This window comes from Danio rerio, chromosome 22 (genome assembly GCF_049306965.1).
Source record: "Danio rerio strain Tuebingen ecotype United States chromosome 22, GRCz12tu, whole genome shotgun sequence".
Lineage (NCBI taxonomy): Eukaryota > Metazoa > Chordata > Actinopteri > Cypriniformes > Danionidae > Danio > Danio rerio.
Genome location: NC_133197.1, coordinates 16,277,029 through 16,297,500, shown reverse-complemented (window position 1 = coordinate 16,297,500; position 20,472 = coordinate 16,277,029). Strand labels below are relative to the sequence as shown.

Sequence of the window (20,472 nt, the reverse complement as noted above, 5' to 3'; positions counted from 1 at the left end):
GTATGTATATATGTATATATATATGTATGTATATATGTATATATATATGTATGTATATATATATATATATATATATATATATATATATATATATGTATATATATATATATATATATATATATATATGTATATATATATATATATATATATATATATATATATATATATATATATATATATATATATGTATATGTATATATATATATATATATATATATATATATATATATATATATGTATATATATATATATATATATATATATATATATATATATATATATATATATATATATATATATATATTTTTTTTTTTTTTTTTTTTTTTTTTTTAAAGGTGCAGTGGATGATCTGCCTAAATACTAATTGGTTAGCGTAATATCTTCCAAATACAACGCCTCCCCTTTCCTCCAAAGCCACGCCTTCTGAAATTATGACCACGCACATTAAAGATGACAGAGACCCACTAGTTTGTCATTCACCAGTTAGAGAATTTTACAGTAATTTATAACACTACAATTCTGAACAAAAAACTGAATAATCTGACAACCCCAGATTAATAAAGGGACTAAGCAGAAAAGAAAATGAATGAACGAATGAATGATGACAGTAAATAATATTTTGCTTGATATTTTTCAAGACACTTCTTTACAGCTTAAAGTAACATTTAAAGGCTTAACTAGATAAATTAGGTTAACTAGGCAGGATAGGGTAATTAGGCAAGTTATTGTATAATGATGGTTTGTTCTGTAGACAGTTCGAAAATATATATAGTTTAAAGGGGCTAATAATTTTGACTTTGAAATGGTTCATAAAAATTAAACACTGCTTTCATTCCAGCTGAAATGAAACAAATAAGACTTTCTCCAGAAGAAAAACTATTATCAGAAATACTGTGAAAATTTCCTTGCTCAGTTAAACATAATTTGGCTAATAATTCTGACTTCAACTGTATATCATTTATTTAGCCTTATTTATATTACTTCTTTAGTGTTTGTTTTTGTTTGGCATATTTTAGTCAGCAGTCTTTAGATTAGTAATAGTTTAATGTTTCATCCTTTTATAGGTGTAATTGATATTTATTTCAATTGTGTATCCTGTGTGTGCAGTGCAGGATCATAATGTGGTGTGTAATGTGTGTTGTGTCTCCTCCTGCAGGTGAATGGAGTGGATCTGCGCAGTGTGGCTCATGAAGATGCAATCGCTGCTCTACGTCAAACACCACCCAAAGTCCGGCTGACTGTCCTGCGGGACGAGGCGCAGTACAGAGATGAGGAAAACCTGGATGTCTTCCCTGTCGAACTTCAAAAGAAAACTGGACGTGGTCTGGGGCTGAGCATCGTCGGCAAGAGGTGAGCATAAACTCACGAAGAGATGTGCAATATAATTAAACATTTTAAGTTAAATTAAGTGTACAATACAGTGGAGCCTTTTCACAAGCCTGTTATGACATGTTTAACAGTCATCACAATCTTAAATCTTTGAAAGTTTTTTATATTAAGATTATTTTTTAAATGTATGAACATTTATATGAATTTATGAATGTATTATATCATAATTGCTTCAAATTACAAAAAAAAACTAATTGTTGATTGTGCAAGGCGTTTCAACTGCACCGTCGATGGGGCAGTAGATTAAATTGACGTTACTCTCTCCTTTGGCTGCTGTTATCAGTCTCACAGCATTTTGTTTCCTTTATGACATCATCATGTAGTTTTTCTTTTATTATTTCAGCAAATAAGATTAAAAATTACTTGTACTCTCCGATTCACTGCGCTGTAAGTTTTCCCAACTATGACAGCTTCTGCTACTGAGAGATCCTGGAAATGTGAAAAGGAGGGAAAAATGCACTTAATCATTTAAAAATAAACATGCAGTACAATTTACTGCACAATACCATATGTTTTATGAAAATAAACAATCTTCAATGCTGAATACTAATCTTTTAAAATGATATTTTACATTAAATAAAGTAATACACAACGTGATATCTTTAATAAAAAATAATAAATAGGATCATGTACACTATCATGTATACCAGGGAATGGCCAAACTCTGTCCAGGAGGGCTGGTGTTCTGCAAAGTTTGGTTCCAACCCCAATTAGACACATCTGGGCTACCTAATCAAGCTCTTAAGCTGCGGTCACACTGGGCTTTTCTCCCCATAGACTTCTTTTCATACATACGCAAATGTGTCAGACCGGAAACGCAGGGTCATGCGTCAAGTTTTGCAGGTGGCAAAAAAGTTCAATTTTGGTGAACTCTGACCTGCGAAATCACATCAATTGATTTTGTGAGACCAATCGAGGATCAAAACATGACATCTCTGGACAGAAATTTGAAACATGGGGCAATCGCTCGCTTTTTGCAGAGCCGTGCAACAGAATTTCGCACACACAAACTCTTGTGTGACCGCAGCTTTACTAGGCTCCCTATAAACATCCTTGCAGGTGTGTTGAGGCAAGGTGGAGCAACAATCTCCAAGACACTGGTCCTCCAGTACCAAGTTTGGACACTTCTGATACTATAAAGTGTTTAATAACATGATGTGAAAATTAAATCTAAAAATAAATCTAGGATATTATGCAGTAGTATAATACAATAATAAAGTTATTTAAAGTATATTACAGTGAATACGATAATGTACATTAAAATAACAATCTAAAAAGTACAATTGAATAATTTCATATAAAATATCAAATGTTATAGTTAAACCATGATAAAATGCATATTTATCATATGAGTTTTTTAATATCTACAATATAAAAAATACTATAGCAATACAAAATGCATTATATTTAAATATAAATAATATGCAATATTATAACATGTAATTATAATAATATTATTAAATTATAAAATGATTATAATAAAATATAAAATTGTTATAAAAATGCACAATACTATAACAGTTTTCAGATTAAATTTTACAGTTGTTTATGTATTTATTAGACATAAATAGTAAAAAAAAACATGAAAATTTACAAATATATCTTCAAAATATTATGATATGATTATGATCATATTTTTTAATTACAATAATATTATAAAAAATCTGTTATAAAAAATGCTTAATACCATAGCAGTTTTCTGGTTAAATTATACAGTTGTTTATGCATTTTCTTTAGACATGAATAATACAAAAACAAGAAACTTAAAAAATCCACAATGCTACAACAATTTTCAGATTTCAGTTATGTATCCATTTGCTTTAGGGCATACTTACACTATGTACAGTTGCCTTGAACTGGGCTAAAGCACACTTGTCCCCCCTGCCGTCTCCCCCGACGGCCAGCACTCACATCGCTTTCAGGCCTGAGCACGCTTACGTCATTGATGATGAGCTGTTCAAGCGCTCTCGATCAGCACAGTGGAGATTTCTTTTTATCGTTTTAGTCGTTTGGGATGCAGTGACATGTCAAATATTACGCAGAACAGGTCAGCCTCTTTTGACGCTCATAAACAATCATAAAGCCCTCGTGCTGCAGGAATTAGGAGGTTTAGTGAAGGTGCAGCTGTCATGCAGTGAGGGGTTTGCGTCTTTAATAAACTATGACAGGTTGCGTTCATTGAACAGTAAGAAGGTTAATAAATCCATATGAAACAGTCCCTTAAAAGTCACGTGTCGTCTTCAGTTTCGAGCTCAGGCGCGTTTTCCACTCACACTACAAGCATAAAAGACCAAGTGAACCGGTCTTTTTGAACTCTAGCACACTTCTTCCAACTGGGCCAGGGCTGGCCAACTGAACCACCTCTGAGCCAGATTCAGAGCACTTCTCAAATGATCCAGGAAATGGGCCTGGGCAAGGTTCGGCTAGCATCGTGTGACTGCCCCCTTAGACATAAATAGTACCAAAAAAAAAAAAAAAAAAAAAATATATATATATATATATATATATATATATATAGTAAAACAGTTGTAGTGAATGTAAAATATTTAAAAATATTAAAGTGAAATGTGTAATCCTGCATGTCTCCTTGACATGTCTCTGTGTGTGTGTGCAGGAATGGTAAAGGTGTGTTCATCTCTGATGTGGTGAAGGGAGGTGCGGCTGATCTGGACGGTCGACTCATGCAGGGCGATCAGATCCTGTCCGTGGACGGAGAAGACATGAGACAGGCCTCACAGGAGACAGTCGCCGCCATTCTCAAGGTCAGCTCCATCTCAATCCTAAAACACAAACCTGGTTTATAGCACGGTCCAATAGAGGATTACAAGAGCACACTTAAAGAGATCGTTCAACCAACACTGATTTCCAAACATGTTTGAGTTTTTTTTCTCGTGTTAAAAACAAGAGAAGACATTTTTGAAGAACACTGGATGTCTTTAACATCCGTTGACTTCCATAGTGCCGCAGATGCGCAACGCTAACACTAGATGTCGCTGTTTGATTGGGTATCATAAGGTTGTTGAAGCTTGTGCTGTTGATGAAACAGTATCTGGGTTTGTTTGGGTTTTATTTTTGCAAAAACAGTGATGGATGTAAAGTTGAACCTTAAAAACCTCAATTTAAATCAGAAGTGTTTATGTAATTTGTATGGTAGAAGCCCATTTAAGCTAGGTAAACCAAATAAAATCATCCCATAAAAAATAATCAATAAATTACGAGATAAAAAGTTAAAATTATGACTTAGCAAGCCAAAAAGACAATAAAAGTCTACCTGACTTGAAATTCTGAGAGAAATTTATATTATTATTTAGCATGTTGAATTGACAATAAAAGGCCAGATAAATTGAAATGACTTGCGTCAAAATGATATCTTATTATGAAATAAAAAGTCGAAATTATGACTTAGCAATTCTTAGCAAAAAAAATTGCAAGATAAATAGTTTAAACTGACTTATTACGGAATCGTCAAAACTGACTTGAGATTATGACTTTGCATCTCAAAATAAGAAACTGCTAAATTAAAATGATAACTTATCAAGTAGAAATAACAAGATAAAAAGTCAAAATGATCACGTACTACGTCAAAGTGACAATAGAAGCTTACTTGACTTGACTAATTAAATTATTACTTGCTAAGTCAAAATTATGACTTAGCAAGTTTAATTAAGACTTAGCTGATCAAAATTGCAAGATAAAAGGTTGAAATGATGACTTGGCAAGTCAAAATGACAATAAAAGCCTACCTGACTTGAAATTATGATATAAATTGAAATTTTTACTTAACATGTCAAATTAACAATAAAAGTCAAGATAAATTGATATTTAACTCTTAGCTTAAGTCAAAATAATGTGTTACTATTAAATAAAAACTCAACATTATGACTTAGCAAGTCGAAATCATGATTTAACAAGTGAAAATTGCAAGATAAAGAGTTTAAGTTGACTAGTTACGAAATCGTTGAAATGATGACTTTGCAACTCAAAATAATGAAATACTAAATCTAAATGATGACTTGGCAAGTAGAAATAACGAGATGAAAATGATCACTTACCAAGTCAAAATGACAATAGAAGCCTACTTGACTTTGAAATCGAAATTATTACTTGCTAAAATTAAATTATCAAGGAATAATTTAAAAATTATTCATATTAGTACAAAATTATAAGTAATTTTGCACTCATCAAAATTACTGTGAAATAAAAAGTCAAAATGATGACTTAGCAAGTCGAAATCATGATTTAACAAGTGAAAATTGCAAGATAAATACTTTAAATTGACTTATTACAAAATTGTTTAAATTGACCTGAGTTGAAATTATGACTAAGCATCTAAAACATAAATTACTATGAAATATTGGACATTGACTTGAGTCAAAATGAAATTATTTGTCCTAAAATTGAGATATGTTGAAATGATTACTTGCTGTGAAATAGTAAGTCAAAATGAACACACAAAAAATGTCAAAATCATGACTTTCTAATACAAAATTTACTTAGCAAGTCAACATTAAGATTTAAAAAGAAAATTATGACCTAATAAAACAAAACTTTGACTTAGCAAATTAAAATTAGGAATTAGCAAGTCAGAGTTTAGACTTCCTAAATCAAAATGATGATTTACTCAGCCAAAAAAAAGCTTAGATAAAAAGTCGAAATTATGAGGTTAATAAGAGATTCATTCAAAAGTGATCTAAAAAGATGAATTTTACTTTGAAATTAAAAGTAGTTTACACTCTACTTTTATTACATAATCCAGTTTTATTTGTTTAGTTCATAAACATTGAGAGTAAAACATTACATTTAAAGTCATCACAAACTCAACACTCATGACTCCTGATGATACATTGAGGTCTGAGAAAGCAAAATAAATGGTTTGGGCATTTTTTACAACATTATCCTTATCTGTAATCCGCAGTTTGTGTAGTCTGCAGCCACTGATATTAAGTTTGTGTTGCCTCTGTTTTATTGATTAGCATTTGGTGAAATAATGACAAACGTTTCAGTTAAAAAATAAACATCAGAGCAGTTCATCACTTTTACTGTGGCTAGCATAGATGGTAGCATATAAGCTGACCACAACAATGTGCGTGAAGGTGATATTAAATGATATCAAGCCCGAACGGTTTGTCAGTTTTGGTGCATTCTCTTGTCACTTACGTGATAAAAAATAACAATAATATGTATAATAATTTTTATCCTTATTTTTTTATTTATTATAGCTTATTTTTAAGCTTAAAATATGATCCATTTTACTGTGCTGTACAGAGGACACCCACATGAAAAATACTATAGTAATTTATAGTCTTATAGTAATTTATAGTCTTACTTGAATTAATCTGTTGTTGTAATTTCATATTGTGAAATAAACAAATGGCCCAATACTGTAGTTTTCTACCACTATAGGGTACTTTTGTTTAAGTAAAAACTAAAGCATACTACAACATCTATTCGTTTGTCAATCAGGCACATACTAAAATTTGATTCAGTGTAGCAATAGTTTATATTCTCAAACGAATCCGGCCCATTTACAAGAATACATTGATGACATATTAAAAGTCTCTATTAAATGTCATTTGAAATGACTGTACTTTTTCTTTAAGCCACTGATTTCTTTAAGAACTGAAGTTCTTAATAATAATAATAAAATACTTGCACATCCCTTTTGTACTTTTTTCCACAAAATATAAAAAAAATTGAATCATATCTAAGGTACGCATTAGAATAAAAATATAAAAACAAAAGATTTTACTCATACATTTTATAAAAGTGCCCGTTTGTGACACCATCTTCTACATGCAAAAATATTACAGTCATTTATAAGTACTATTATGAGAAGTACGCTTATAATATTAGTTTTTGAACCATATATTATTGAACTTTCCCTCTTTATTAGCAAAAACTTTAGAAAATCTATGAAAGCTTTTTTGCATTTATCATTTTGACCAATTTAAACTATAATAAACAATATAAAACAGAAACTTTTTGATGTTCTGATAGCGATTCCTATGTAAAAGTATCACTTCCTGCCCTCCATCTGAGTATCACATGTCATCAGTGACGTCATGTGAAAACAACCGATAGTTTAGTTTTTACTACAGCAAACTGTGGTGTATTGTAGTACACTGTAGTGAAAACTACCGTATTGTAGAATTACCAACCTGCTAAAGGACATGACATGAAGTGACATGATGGCACACGGGTTCCCGGTTGCAAAAAAGACCGGTTGCAATAGCAAACATGTCGTGTTGTGCAGTAGGATGCCAAATTCGAAAGTCCAAAACTAGAAAACTTAACCTTTACCGTACACCACACTGGTTTTAATGCCAACCGCAGATGTCTTTGGCTAAAAGGCAGCTGGACGGAGTGAGGACCTAATTAAAAACGCTTGACAATGCAGTTCTCATTTCATATCAGGTAAGTTCACGCTATGCTAATACACATTACTCATTTTTGATTGCAACAATTATTTCAGCGAAAACAGAAATATGGTGAATTAAACTGCGGACACTGAACGCTTAGAATGTAATGTACACATGTACGTTCACATACTCTGCCATACAGGTGCAGTTCAATGTCAGAATGCAGTTATTTTGCGTGTTAATGATTAATGGCCTTATATAGTTCCGTCTTCTTTCCTTGTCTTTGGCTAGACTGAACCTCGGTTTTTAGCACAACAAAGTTTTGAATCTGGTAATCATGGATCATTATTTCTTGCACATGACCACTCAGAACAAAATAGTTGGCATCCAAAGACTTGTAGGCCTTTAACTTCTCTCTTGTAAAAACATTTGGAGTTTCAATGAGATGGGTGCTCCCGTTTTTTTCTGCAACCTCGCTGTGCGCATCCTGAATGTTTACAAACCTGTAATTCTTCTATTGGATCATTTGTTCATATTACTATAATTTTTGTGGTACTATAGCAATGGTATAATCACCACCACAGATTAATTCAAATACTTTACTATAGTATGGTTCAGGGCTTAACATTAACTTTTTTGATCACCAGCCACTGTGGCTAGTAGTTTTCCAACATTACTAGCCAATCGCCATTTTCACTAGCCACAATTTTATTGTTGGGAAAATATATTTTATACATGTAAATATGACTTTGACATGCTAAAATTACTTGATTTAGAGTTTGCGTTATCTCTACATGCTTCCTTATTCATTTCACTTTTTGTGTGTCGTGTATGAGCTTGCTCAATAATCATGAGCAAATGGGTCAGGGTTTCATATATTACAATTAGTTTACATAATGTTCAGAGCCCAAAATAAAGGATTTACCCAATTAATCTCTGACCACACCATAAATAAACAGTTAATTATTTCTCAGCCACAAAATTTAAATGTGTAAAAACATGCAAAATATAGCAGAATACTAAACTTTTTATTTAACAAAACATATGCACAGTCATATGTCCTGGCTTAACTACACATTAAATTTAACTAGTTAACTACACATAAATGGGGAGTTATTCTCCCATTAAAGCAATGTTATTGTAAAAAAAAAAGATAATTAAACCATATTAATGCAAAAGAAAGCAGGTAAAAAACATACTGTGTGATAATAAAAGGATGATCACACACGCATGGTTAATGATCTTTTTAAAGAATCGTTAAACCCAAAGCAACTGGCGCTGCTTTTAATAAGTCAACTCTGGAACTCTTGAATGCAGCAAGACTGTATGTGCATGTTCCTCCCTTTTTGTTCAGTCTATTTGAAAGAGAATCGATTGCATCAGTTGTGTTTCTAGACACAGTTGCTTCACAAAAGGAAACGGGAACGCGCACGCGTTATAAACAGTCGCGCGTTATAAACAGTCGCGCGCACGCGTTATAAACAGTCGCGCGCACGCGTTATAAACAGTCGCGCGCATCACCTCAGCTGTTAGCGTGAGAGATTATCCTCTCATTTGGTATTCACCTGCTTTGCTCGGGTGAAGTTGTGAACGTAATTATTTTTGTCAGTCGTGTTGCTTCTCGATCGCCTGTGCATGCACATTGGACCATCCTTATAGTCGAACCCTGCTTTTAAGAATTATTATCTGGGAAAATTATTATCAACCAGCCAAAGTGGCTAGTGGGAGTGTCTGTCTTAACCGCCAACGCCGAAATCTACCCGCATTTGGCGGGTTGGCGGGTGTTAATGTAAAGCCCTGGTATGGTTCAATAACATTATAATATTTGCTAAAAGTTACTGTAGTATTTTTTTATATGGGCTGCAACACTTTTAAAAAAAGAAGTCTTAAAGCTCGAGTAAAATCTAAATTTACATTGTTTATTTTGCTTGCGCACATTGTTAATCCTTAGGTGAACAATTCCTTTGTGCAAGTTATTCAACTGAAAATATGTTTGTTTTGGTAATCTTCAATCAAGTTCAACAGTTCAATCAATCGAGTTGCAGTCCTTCTCTCATGTCAGTTTGATGCTTTAGCCACAAGAATTTTAAGCACGAAACTCTTACCATTAGTTTACGACAAGGGAATTATGTGCAAAAAGAAAGCGCCACCCCCTGATTAATATTCCATTTCAGTTAGAATTACATCAACATACTGAAATAAAGGTCTTAGCATCTTCTGGTTCACACAGACTTTAATAATAGCTTCATTCTAAACACTCATAAAAAGGCTCCAGTATTGCGTCAGTCAATGGAATTATGGGAAATGTTGGCTTCAATAAGGTTGCATTGAAGCGCTGTTGTTTGGCTTCAACTTCCCTGTGGACTTGATCTCAAAAGGCTTTGGCTTGAGTCAGGCACTGTGGATCCTGCATTGTGGGTCTGTGTGTAAAGATTCCCGAAAAGTATGTGAAAGCAAGAGGATACTGGCGGGGTAGGGGGAGGCAGTCCACCATGCCAAAGCTGTGTGTGCTGTGATCCTGCAGTGCGCCAGGGGAAAGGTGCTGCTGGAGTTGGGCCGACTGAAAGCTGCATCCTGGATCTCTTCCAGACGCACCTCACAGGGAAGTCAGGTGTGTAGCCCGCACCCCACGCCTCGTTTGGGCTTCCCCGCTGCGCCTTAAAACCAGAAGTCCAGCATGTCCAACTCTAACCCAATCACTAGTGCATGTTAGCGGATGGGAGGACCAGCGGCGTGGGCATCAGTGTGTGTGTTACTCATCCATGTTGCCTGAAAAAAATCAACGGGAGTGTGTCTACACGTCAGCATGTCACTAACCGAGATGTATGCGTGTGTTATTGCATGAGTGTTTGTGTGGATGGATCACAAAACCAAGTCTTGTGTTGCATGGGTGTGTTTTGACAGTAACAAAAAATACATTGTATAGACTATTCTGAGGGATGTAAACAAAAGCAATGGTCCCAATGTCTTTAGTTTTTTACATTTTAAATTTGTAAAGCTTCCGAGAATATAAAAAGTCACATATTGATAAATAATGTTATGCTAGCTGCTTTAACATTAAGTTATGATTGAATTGCCTCTTGTTGCAGTTCTGAAATAGTTTGATAACAAGCAAGACATGTTCATGGCCCAATGAATGACATGATCACATTGAAATGGTCTAGCCAAAAGTCATTAGAATATTAAGTATGTTCATGAATATATTTAGTAAATTTACCTACCGTAGATATATCAAAATTCTCAATACTGGATTAGTTAAGTGCATTACTACCTACTTTAGCCTAGTTTGGACAATATTGAATAGGATTTTCTCAATATTTTGATTAAAGCAGCATAACATTTTGCAAAAAAATCATGTCCAAATCAGAAATAAGCAGAAAGTGATTGACACACTTGAAATTAAACAAGAATAAAAAAAAAATAGGTTCAACAGTGTGTATTAAATTAAAAAAAAAAACACCAACACTGTAATATAAGTTAATACAATAACAGAATTGCATATTTGAGTTTACAAAGTGCTTGAGTCAAGTAAGTTCCCTTATATAGAATAAAGTAAATTGTAATAGGACAAATAGAATAAGGTAATGTGACGCTGGCAGGACAGCTCACACTCAAATAAACAATTTCTTCAATAAGATATCTTTTAAAAATGTATAACTATCAGGTTTTATATTATACTCTAGCACAAATGAGAAATCATAATTATTGTCAGGTTTTTGAGGAACAAAAAAAAAAAAAGAAAAAGAGAACTGAACAGAATTCGTAAAAGAGGCGGTTTAGGAAAACAAGGAGTATGTCCTTTTCCTGTGTTGAGAATAGTGAGCACTTAGCAACTAGCCCAAACACTGCTACAAAGAACAAACTCATAAAATCCACAAATAATGCAAATGTGACACATTTTTTACTAAACCGGTGAAAAGGTATGATATAATTGCAAAGACTTATCGACCCAAAATTGAAAATCGAATCTCAACTCTCCTAACAAATCATCATTTAAACAAAACTCATTAGAGTATTAATATTTAGTAAATGTACACATCTTAAATATATCAAAACTAAGAACTTAATTTGAATTTTAAACTATTTTAAACATGACGTTCTTCAAATGTAAAGCTTTGATTTAACAGTTGTGTCCAAATTAGGCATGGGACGATAACCGTTTTCAAGGTACACGCGCTTTGGAAAAATCAAGGTTTTAAAACAACCAAATTTTTCTGTAATACCGTTCCTAAGGTATGTGTAAGATATATATAGATATGTATATATCAAAGCTGTCATTTTAAATTGTAAAAAATCTGTGTTTTTGAAACTTATGAAGACAGCAAAAGTCTATGATTCATTTTCTTCATTTAGCCTGTCATGTTTACTGCTCCAAAAAAAATAGTTATTTATCCAGACATTTTAAAAATATATATTTTAGAGTAGTAATCTCAATACCGTGATACAAGAAACCGTGATATTTTCATCCAAGGTTATCATACCGTCAGCAAATACTGTCCAATCCTAAAATTTGTATTAATAAATTTATTTATTGATTGCTTTAGCTTTCCAGAAAATGACACTTATGACTGGTTTTGTGGTCGCTGGTGACATCTGTAGTATATTTTGTGAGGAACAGTGTCTTCAACAAACTCTTTCTCTTATTGTCTTTTAGATGAGCCATGCGAGTGCCAGCAGTAGCACTCCAACACCTACACCCCCTACTGTGGCCCCACCCCCTTCTCAAACCCCAAACAACAACAGCCGAAACATTGCCGAACCCATAAGCAAAAGCACAGGTACTCCTCTCACCACAGCACCAGGAAACAAGCCATATAAATCAGCCTTAGAACAACATGTTACTTCCAGGAGGAGGAACTGTCCTGCAGAGTTTAGTTCCAGTCATGTCCAACTAGATGTTTCTAGGGTCTATCCCAAATGGGCACTTGAGGAAGAAGCTCTGGTTTGGAACAAGCGTAGGATGAAAAAATGATCATTTGCCCTTTATGTGCATGAGACAGAAGGCTATCCCATTTATCATTTATTAATCATTCTTACATTTCAATGAACGCTAGCTTTCATAGTTTATTAAAAATGCAACATTGGCTACACCTTTATTAATTATTATTATTTTCTAGTGAAAATAATCATATTCAGCATATAAATGATTTCACATATTGGCCACAGAAGGCTTATGTACCCGTGTTTAAGTAAAACACGATTCTCGGCTCCTCGATTGCTGTCATAGGCTTAATGAATCATCTATTTTTGTTGTACATGTATGTGCAATTCATCATTCAAAATGGTAAATGATTTGCATTCATGTTTATTTAACCTACTCTCCTAAAAATATCCCAATCATCCCCATCCACTGAATTGGCTCTATCACTATCACTTCACTCCACCAATAGCTGGTGTGTGGTTAGCACATTGGCGCCGTTGTCCTGTGACTGTCGGCGCATCATCCAAGTGCACACTGGTGGTGGTGTGGAGAGACCCCTTCTCATGATTGTGAAGTGCTTTGTGTGTATGGCCATACACAGTATATGCGCTATATAAATACACGTTACATTACAACAGAAACACAGTATTTTTCTTATTCACAGATGAGGCACCACCATGTGTCTCTGTTTATATTGCTGTTATTAAATATTAATTAACATTTTATGTTTATTGTTTAACTGTTAATGGCTTTCCAAAAATCAAATAAAACGGGAAAAAAATGTATTAAATTAAACAAACATCCAAATTTTTTCTGTAATCTGTCTCAGCCCACCTTCTCATGGGGTTTGAGTGATCTAATTGATATTTGTCTCATATGCAGTTTAAGGGCATTTATTTATTCAATTCAATTCACCTCCATTTCTATAGCGCTTTTACAGTGTAGATTGTGTCAAAGCAGCTTCACATAGAAGATTATAGTGATTTGAATCAGTGTCAGTTCAGTTTTCAGAGTTTAAGTTTAGTTCAGTTTAGCTCAGTTCAGTGTGGTTTAATAATCACGGCTGAAAGTTCAAACTTTGAGCAAATCCATCAATGCGCATCTGCCCTTTTCACGGTCAGATAGTTATCCGATCAGATATTATGCATGAAGTGCCCAGGTGTAAACAGCCCTTAGTAGTGGTCAAAAGAAGACAAGCTCATTCTATAGTACTCATGTGTTGCCATAAATCTTTTTCTTAAACTAGACAGTTTCACTTCAGGTTTTTCAGGCTTATTTGAAAATACAGGTGTGTGTGTGTGTGTGTGTGTGTGGGAACAGGGTTGGAAATAGACTCTGCTGGATTATAACCCTCTGGGAACTGAACTTGCCACATCTGCACTAATGTAATGTAGAGCGTGACAAAATATGAGGCAAGTGTTTCAGTGCTGTTGATCACTGAATATGCATGCTAAGTAAGAGATGATCTATATCCAGGCAGTTGTTATCACAGAATAAAACCAGACTTATTGGCAGCCCGACGTATAGTGGAGCACTAGTGTTTATAAAAGTGGACTTTATTCTGTGAAAGCCATCGCCTGGATGTGCTTTATCCCACTTATTACACGGCTTCTTGCCACAAACCATAAAAGTAGACACAAAACACTGAGTAAAATTAATTTACTAATTGAGATCAAAGCAGACAGAAACAAAAATGGAGTTGAATGGAGCATACACTAACCTATACATTATGGTCACAAGATGGCACTAAACAGTTAAAAATAGCAGCACGTATAAGGATGTGAACGTATTAACTGATGATCAAGATGATTTGAAGTACCCAGATGAGCTTGTTATTTAAATTTCAGCGGTTGTTATCTGTGAATAACATACCTTGCAATGTAGCAACTGACCAGTATGAATCAAGTATTACATACAGCCCTTTAATATGAATAATAAAAATAATAATAATAGTGATGTGTCCAACCTAAAATAGATCTAGCCCCATTAGTTTCTTCAATAAAAACACTGAGTAGCTCATTTCAAATTGACAATATTGCATTTTAACCTGTCATTAAAAAGTTAGTGACTGACTATTTATCCATTCAGTGACAGAGCCAGGTGTCCGTACAGTGGAGATCACGCGGGTAAGATATCCTCTGAATACTACTCCTTATACAGTGTGCGAGTTTTGTTTTTGGTGCAGATTGAACAGTGACAGTCTCTCTCTCTCTCTCTCTCTCTCTCTCTCTGTCTCTCTCTCTCTCTCTCTCTCTCAGGGTCCCACAGATGCTCTGGGCATCAGTATAGCGGGTGGTAAGGGCAGTCCACTAGGTGACATCCCCATCTTTATCGCCATGATCCAGGCCAATGGTGTGGCTGCCAAGACACATCGCCTCAAAGTACGTTGTCCTTGCCGTTCGTTTCTGTCAGTTTTCTGAGAGTTATCGATTTAGCATTATGCTGGGGTTTGGGTGTGAAGGGCACCACTGGAGATTGAGTTTGTATCAGTGAGCATTTTTTTTCTCTCCTAGGTAGGTGACAGGATTGTGAGCATCAATTCTCAATCTCTGGATGGCTTGACTCATGCGGATGTAGTAAATATGCTGAAGAATGCTTACGGCGCCATCATCCTTCAGGTATAGCACTTAACTCAACACAAATTGGCGATTTTGGTAGATTGCATATACTCGCAGTGGTGTAGTGTGTGATGATTAAGCAAAGAAACAATATTGGCTAGATAACTTTATGTAAGGACGTGCATGCAGTTTTTCTATAACTGTTCAGCCATAATTTAACATGCGTTCTTACTAGTGATGCAATATTTATTGGCCACTGTATTAGTTCAGCTTGTTAAAAATATAAATTCATGTCCATATTTATTTCCTGGGAGTTCTTATATGATGTGACATGATGCACCGAGGACAACAAACACTTAATACACAAATACACTTTATTGAACATGCTTTTTTTTACATGCCAGTATTATTTCCATTAAAAGGACACTAATGTATATACTCAGGGGCACCTCTAGGGGGAGGGTCGGGAGAGTTTCAACGATTCTTAGGGGCAGCGCCATTTTGGGGCCCCCTGAGTTAATATTAGGGGCCCCCAATCTCAATAACCCTCCAAACCAACCAGTGATCTTTACTTTCATCCGTAACACCATCAGAATGTTGTCATAGGGCCCATACCTGCCAGCCACGCCCCTTTGTATACTGTTTAATTGTAGGTTAACTGCTTTTATATACTACCAAACCTATACACAACTCCTTACCTTTTCTTATTTTGACTGTACTGTGATGATGTCCACCTTTTGTGAAGCTGATTTGGAACAAATTTCCAAATGTAAAAATTGCTATACAAGAAAACTTGAATTGAATTGAACAACGCAAATGCAAACTTTAGAGCCATTTGTTGTTTAGAAAAAACTTTTTGGGGAAATATTGGAGAAGAAAGATTTTCATTTTATCAGTGACGTTTTCAAAATAAAATTAGTTATCTACTGTAGTTATTGATATACATTGTACCCTCGCTATAACGCGGTTCACATTTCGCTGCCTCGCATTTTCGCCATTATTTTTTCATGCGATTTGACATGCTGTTTTTCTACAGTGCATTATTTTCTGCGTCCTGATTGGCTGTAGACCCTTGTTAATCAGTCTCCTCCTTGCCGTGTCTCCTGTACAGTACAGAACGCGTTCAACTTGCCAAATTTACATAAATCTTCGATCACTAACAATGTGACTCTGAAGTGCTGGGCTGTATGTTTGCAAGTTTTCTCCCCACAATGTCAACGAAACTTTCTGCACCGTCAAAGGCACCTGCGGTAGCACCCAAAGAAGATGGAAAGCTGAGATGCTAACCGTCGAACAAAAAATTGGACTGTTTTTGACATGCTAAAGAAAGGTAGAAGTTGTGTGGCTGTTTGTGGTATAATGAATCACAAATCTCACGGTTCGAATCTCACTACAGTTTTTGAGTCAAATATTGGACCGATCAGCAAAAAAGGGAGGAGACAATGTCATTTGCTTTTCATTTGTACTAAATAAATTACTGCAATTATATTAAAATTATATTCCGGGTGCGGGGTCTAATCTATGCAAGCTATGATGAATATATGTGTGTATATATATATATATATATATATATATATATATATATATATATATATATATATATATATATGAGGTATCGGCTCCCAAAAATTCTGTCATTGCAAAAGGTAAATTCCATTTCGGTTCATCGCTAATTCTTAACTTACTGTTTCTGTGTATCTAATGTTAGCATCTCAATAAGGTTTTATTCAAATTCTTGCTGCAATTTCAGATTAGTTGACCTGAATAAAAAAAAACGTGCTGTAGCAGTAGTGCCCCCTAGTGTTGCAATAAAGCTTCTGTAACATTTCGCAAACATAAACCCACCCGTTTGTGAAACCTCATGTTTTGTTTACACACTGTAATATTTTTTCCTCTAAACCAGTGGTCCTCAAACTTTTTTCATCAAGTACCACCTTAGAAAAAAATTGTCTCTCCAAGTACCACCATAATGAGCAGTATTGAAATACAGTAGCGTAGTAAGCCCAGTAAAGCAGCTACAGTTATGCACAGTTAAAAAACGTGGCAGATTAATTCCTATTATTAAGAATATTTATTATTGTCAGCCACTATAAACATGAATAGTCTGAACGTTAACACTGTACTGTGCTTATATGTAAAAAAAAACAAAACAAACTAAAAACGTCAACATTTAAATTAAAATGTGCTTAAGGTAAAAAAAAAAAGTGCTGTACTTAAATGTAAAGTATTAACATATAGTAGCCAATTCATTAACACCTGAATATGTTGCCTGGACCTCAGAAATATAGGCAATATAACGAATATTATTATATGTCATATCCATATATAAATCATTTTTGATAAACTTAGAAATACATGTAGCATTTACATATGACATATTTGATTCCTCCATGTACCACTAGAAGGAAGCCCATGTACCACTACCACAGTTTGAAAACCACTGCTCTGAACAGTTTGGCATGAACAAGTTATACAAAGAGCCAAGACTTTCAAGCGCGCGCCCACAATTCAAATTAGCCACAGTGTTCTCGCTCACTAGCTACCTAATGAGGGAACTCACATTAGGTAATGTGATTTGAAGACTTGTTAACAGGATTGCAGCACAGGGAATCTGTGGGCTGAACCAAAGCTTTAGGGAAGCCGCTGGCGCCGAAATGTGACCTGTGTGATGCTCAATATCCGACACTGTTCATTTCAAATGTTTTAAGAATCATTCATTACGTTTCTTCTTAATCCCCTGAAATGTTTACGTAGACCACTACCACCTTGATATGAGTTTCACATTTGCTTTTAGATATCAGATCTGCCATACAGAAAAAAAGGCTATTTTCAGAAATACCACGGTATTACCATAGTACCCTTATTTATAAATATAGTATTGTAGGAGTTTGCGTGTAGGTGCGGTTTCAATGATGTGTGTATACATGCTTGTATTATTGCTAAGCATAGCTGCTGTGTGTGTATGTTGTGTACGGTTATCAGTGTGTGTTCGCAGAGTCAGTGTATCGAAGGACAGTGCGCTGTGTATATGTGTAAGCCGGTGTTTGTTTGGACTCACAGTAGTGTGTGTGTGTGTGTGTGTGTGTGTATGTGGTTGGTGCTGTGTCACTGGGCTGTTATCAGCTGTGTGCAGCTGTGCGGCGGTTGCACACGGGTTGCCAGATAATCCCAGTCCTTTATGCAAATGTGTTGTTATCTGTGCGGTTCCAGGAGGAATGCACAGGGCTTTTAAACAGGGGAGCCCAGCCTGCAAAGCCCTGATTACAGCAGCTCAGAGAGCAATTATTGTTTGGCTCTCTCTCTCTCTCTCTCTCTCTCTCTCTCTCATCCATTGCCTCTTCACTGGTTTGAGAGATCGTACTCTCTCTCTCTCTCTCTCTCTCTCTCTCTCTCTCTCTCTCTCTCTCTCTCTCTCTCTCTCTCTCTCTCTCTCTCTCACTCTCACTCTCACTCTCTCACTGCTATATGTTTAATTGGACATATGTAATGCCCTGTGCTATTACTCATGTCACAGGAATCAGACAGTTGTATATTGTTTGGTTAGTTAGATTGTTTGTTTGTTTCAAATTTTCTAGTCCTTCTGGCTGTGATCATGTGCATTTTTTTTTTAGAAGTTTAGTATTTCACCCCCTGCCGAAGGGTTTATCTCTCACCAATTCTCCCACTTTGTTTTTCTTGCATTTACTTTTTTTGTTTTTGTTTATTTATTTCTTAGTTTATTCATTTATTTGTTTATATATTTATTTGTTTGTTTGCATATTTATTAATTTCTTTATTTTATGTTTATTTGTTTGTATATATTTATTTATTTATTTATTTATTTATTTTGTTTATTTATTTATATGTTTGTTTGTTTGTTTGTTTATACATTTTTTATTTTGTTTGTTTATTTGTTTGTATATTTATTTATTTATTTTGTTAATTTACTTATCTGTTTTTTATTTTATTTATTTGTTAGTTTATTTCTTTATTCTTTTGTTTGTTTGTTTCTTTAATTATTTTGTTTATTTATTAATTTATTTTGTGGAAACACACACACAAACTTATTAGTATGGCTGCTCAATATATGGTTTCAGCACAGTCTGCAATAGTCACATCGCAGGATCTGCAATGTAGTTGGGATTATAGTTGATCAGACATTAGGTACAACATAGTAGAGTAATTTCTTATTTTAACCTTAAAGTGCAAGTTTATTTGCTTGTGTTTTTAAGACCTAGCTGTAAGAATCTGAAGCAAACTTGAGAAATTTGTTCACAATAAATTAAACGTTTGTAGCTTAAAGATTAATTGAACGTTATTTATTCATTCATTCATTTTCTTTTCGGCTTAGTCCCTTTATTAATATGGGGTCGCCACAGCGGAATGGACCGCCAACCCATCCAGCATATGTGTTACGCAGCAGATGCTCTTCCAGCTGCAACCTATCACTGGGAAACATCCACACCCACTCATTCACGCACAGACGCTACCATGCTGCCCAAAATGAACATTATATAATTACTTACTCAATTAAAATGATACAGTGTAAATATTATTATTATTATTATTATTATTATAATACAGGGATTATTTAATTTCTGCCTCCGAATACTGTCTGACTCCCTAGAAAATATTAAATACTTGTTTATTTGCATATTTTCTCTGTTGTATTTAACTATGCATGTCATTTTTTATATTATATTTAATGCCGATATGCTCCCCTACAAAATCATCCCACCCTAATTTTACAAGCTGTCCTAGTCATCTGGTTTATTGCGTATTGCTTGCATTTATATTGCGATTATATATCGCAGTGAATGTAAATATTGCAATGTCAGTTTTTTTCAATAGCGTGTAGCCCTAGTTATTACTGTTGTTATTTGTTGCTTGATTGGGTTTTGTACAAAAAAAAAATAAATAAAAATATTGGGTGCAATCTAGCAATATGATAAAAGTCATTTACAGTAGGAACTCGTAAGTAGCAACTCAGGAAAATGTGGTATCTACCCTAGCAACAGCACAGCAAGGTCTCAACAGTGGCTTAGCATTGTGCTAGCAACTGCATAGCAACATATTTAAAAAGCCACTCAAATGTCCCAAAGGCAGAATTGAAGCTTTGCTGCAGCATTTTTATTTAGTTTTAATTTAATGAATTAATTATTTATATTTATTCATTCATTAATTCATTTAATTCATTTTCATTTTTTATTTAACTTGGCATGTTTTTCTTCCTCTTTCTTGCTTTTTAAAATTAATTTGTTTGTAT

General features: G+C 34.4%; 1 protein-coding gene across 22 annotated transcripts in view; it reads left to right on the top strand.

Annotated features, from left to right (window-relative positions):
- The window catches only part of patj (PATJ crumbs cell polarity complex component), a 187,008-nt gene that overhangs the window by 157,010 nt on the left and 9,526 nt on the right, over nucleotides 1-20,472 (top strand). For 12 of the 22 annotated variants that reach the window (XM_068216261.2, XM_009296231.5, XM_073936321.1 and 9 more), the window contains 6 exons: nucleotides 1,157-1,350; nucleotides 4,004-4,151; nucleotides 12,403-12,526; nucleotides 14,758-14,795; nucleotides 14,928-15,050; nucleotides 15,183-15,287. In XM_068216261.2, the coding sequence (XP_068072362.2) occupies nucleotides 1,157-1,350; nucleotides 4,004-4,151; nucleotides 12,403-12,526; nucleotides 14,758-14,795; nucleotides 14,928-15,050; nucleotides 15,183-15,287 (732 nt within the window). 22 annotated transcript variants of the gene reach the window in all.